At 52.0% G+C, this 2,500-nt stretch overlaps 1 protein-coding gene across 1 annotated transcript in view; it reads right to left on the bottom strand.

The window, feature by feature from the left end:
* The window catches only part of pwwp2a (PWWP domain containing 2A), a 22,197-nt gene that overhangs the window by 2,308 nt on the left and 17,389 nt on the right, over positions 1 to 2,500 (bottom strand). The window contains exon 2 of the mRNA XM_031277654.2: positions 1 to 653. This exon is cut by the window's left edge and continues 2,308 nt beyond it. Coding sequence (XP_031133514.2) covers positions 1 to 653 — 653 coding nt within the window. The remainder of the gene's footprint in view (positions 654 to 2,500) is intronic.

Here is a 2,500-nt window from a genome sequence, read left to right as displayed (position 1 = left end):
TGGAGCGCCGTTTGTCCAGAACCTTCTGAGCGCCGAGCTTCAGACAGAGCCGGCCGGACGCCGCCGCCGGCGAGGAGGAGGCCACGCCCCTCAGGACGCGGCGAGGAGAGGAAGATGATGTCACACGTATCCCTGACGCCGGGCGTCTGTCCGGCGCCGAGCGTCCGCTGCGGTCGTCACTTCTCAGCCGTTTGAGCTCAGAGTTCAGCGGGGCCTCGGCCGCTCTGCGCCGCCTAGACACCTCCTCACCGCGCCGCGACTCCAGGTGGCCGCCGGACGCCACCACGGCTTTGCACTTGTCACAGAGCACCTGGCGGGGGCGGAGCTTGATGGCGTTCATGATGGAGGTGGGCTCCTCGCAGCGGTAGCGCCGTTTGGGCCGCTTGATCTTGCGCGGCAGTGGCTGCGGGACGGCCTGGTGGTACGTGTCCCGCAGGAACAGAGGGGGGGGGTAGGGCGCCCCCTCCTGGAACAGCGGCGGCGGTTTGGACGTCCAGGGCTGCGGGGGGGGCGGGGACACACCCTCTGACACGATGACCACTTCCTGTTTGATGGACGGGTCGACGTCAGGGAGCGGAGGCAGCGACATCTGAGGGCAACGCCCGTCATCTCGTCTCGGATACACCGTGATGGGGATACCGTACGGTCCAAACCTACACACAGAGAGACACACACACACACACACACACACACACAGAGACACAGACACACACACACACACACATACACACACACACAGAGACACAGACACACACACACACACACAGAGACACACACACACACACACACACACACACACACACACACAGAGACACAGACACACACACACACACACATACACACACACACACACACAGAGACACAGACACACACACACACACACAGACAGACACACACACACACAGAGACACACACACACACACACACACAGAGCACAGACACACACACACACACACATACACACACAGAGACACAGACACACACACACACACACACACACACACACAGAGACACACACACACACACACACACACACACACACACACACACACACACAGAGACACGACACACACACACACACAGAGACACACACACACACAGAGACACAGACACACACACACACACACACACACACACAGACAGACACACACACACACACACACACACACACACACACACACACACAGACACACACACACACAGAGACAGACACACACACACACACACACACACACACACACACAGACAGACACACACACACACACACACACACACACACACACACAGAGACACACACACACACACACACACACACACACACAGAGACACACACACAGAGACACACACACACACACACACACACACACACACACACACACACATTAATCACGTTGTCATATTTCTTATTACTTGTGTTAAACAGGTTATTGGAAAGTTTAGTGAGCTAAGCTAACGTTAGCAGTAGGGCTGAAACGATTCCTCGAATAACTCGAATAATTCGATTACAAAAAATCCTCGAAGCAAAATTCTTTGCCTCGAAGCTTCGCTAAATCAACGTAGTTAAGGTTGTACGGCTCACTGTGTTTCCGCACGGAGGATTATTACTAGCGCACACAACAGGTTCTGTCTATGCACGAGACTGACGGCCCAGGTTACAAATGAACGAAGACGAAAATAGCGAGGGTCTAAAAGAAGAGACAGGCGAGAGAAAACGACTGAAAGTTTGAGATCATTTTAAGCTGCAAACATGTTGCTACATCATCTCAGTAGAAAACATCCAGTCTACTCCTCCATTCACGGAGCGAACTGACACAAGGTAGCTAACTAACGTCCACCGCGCTGTTTTACACAGCTAGCCTACAGCATGCTACTCTGCTAACAGCCATGTTTTACACAGCTAGCCTACAGCATGCTACTCTGCTAACAGCCATGTTTTACACAGCTAGCCTACAGTATGCTACTCTGCTAACAGCCATGTTTTACACAGCTAGCCTACAGTATGCTACTCTGCTAACAGCCATGTTTTACACAGCTAGCCTACAGCATGCTACTCTGCTAACAGCCATGTTTTACACAGCTAGCCTACAGCATGCTACTCTGCTAACAGCCATGTTTTACACAGCTAGCCTACAGTATGCTACTCTGCTAACAGCCATGTTTTACACAGCTAGCCTACAGTATGCTACTCTGCTAACAGCCATGTTTTACACAGCTAGCCTACAGCATGCTACTCTGCTAACAGCCATGTTTTACACAGCTAGCCTACAGTATGCTACTCTGCTAACAGCCATGTTTTACACAGCTAGCCTACAGCATGCTACTCTGCTAACAGCCATGTTTTACACAGCTAGCCTACAGTATGCTACTCTGCTAACAGCCATGTTTTACACAGCTAGCCTACAGCATGCTACTCTGCTAACAGCCATGTTTTACACAGCTAGCCTACAGCATGCTACTCTGCTAACAGCCATGTTTTACACAACTAGCCTACAGCATGCTA

Source organism: Sander lucioperca, chromosome 13 (assembly GCF_008315115.2).
Source record: "Sander lucioperca isolate FBNREF2018 chromosome 13, SLUC_FBN_1.2, whole genome shotgun sequence".
NCBI classification, from domain to species: domain Eukaryota; kingdom Metazoa; phylum Chordata; class Actinopteri; order Perciformes; family Percidae; genus Sander; species Sander lucioperca.
This window is presented reverse-complemented; position numbering and strand designations above follow the sequence as displayed.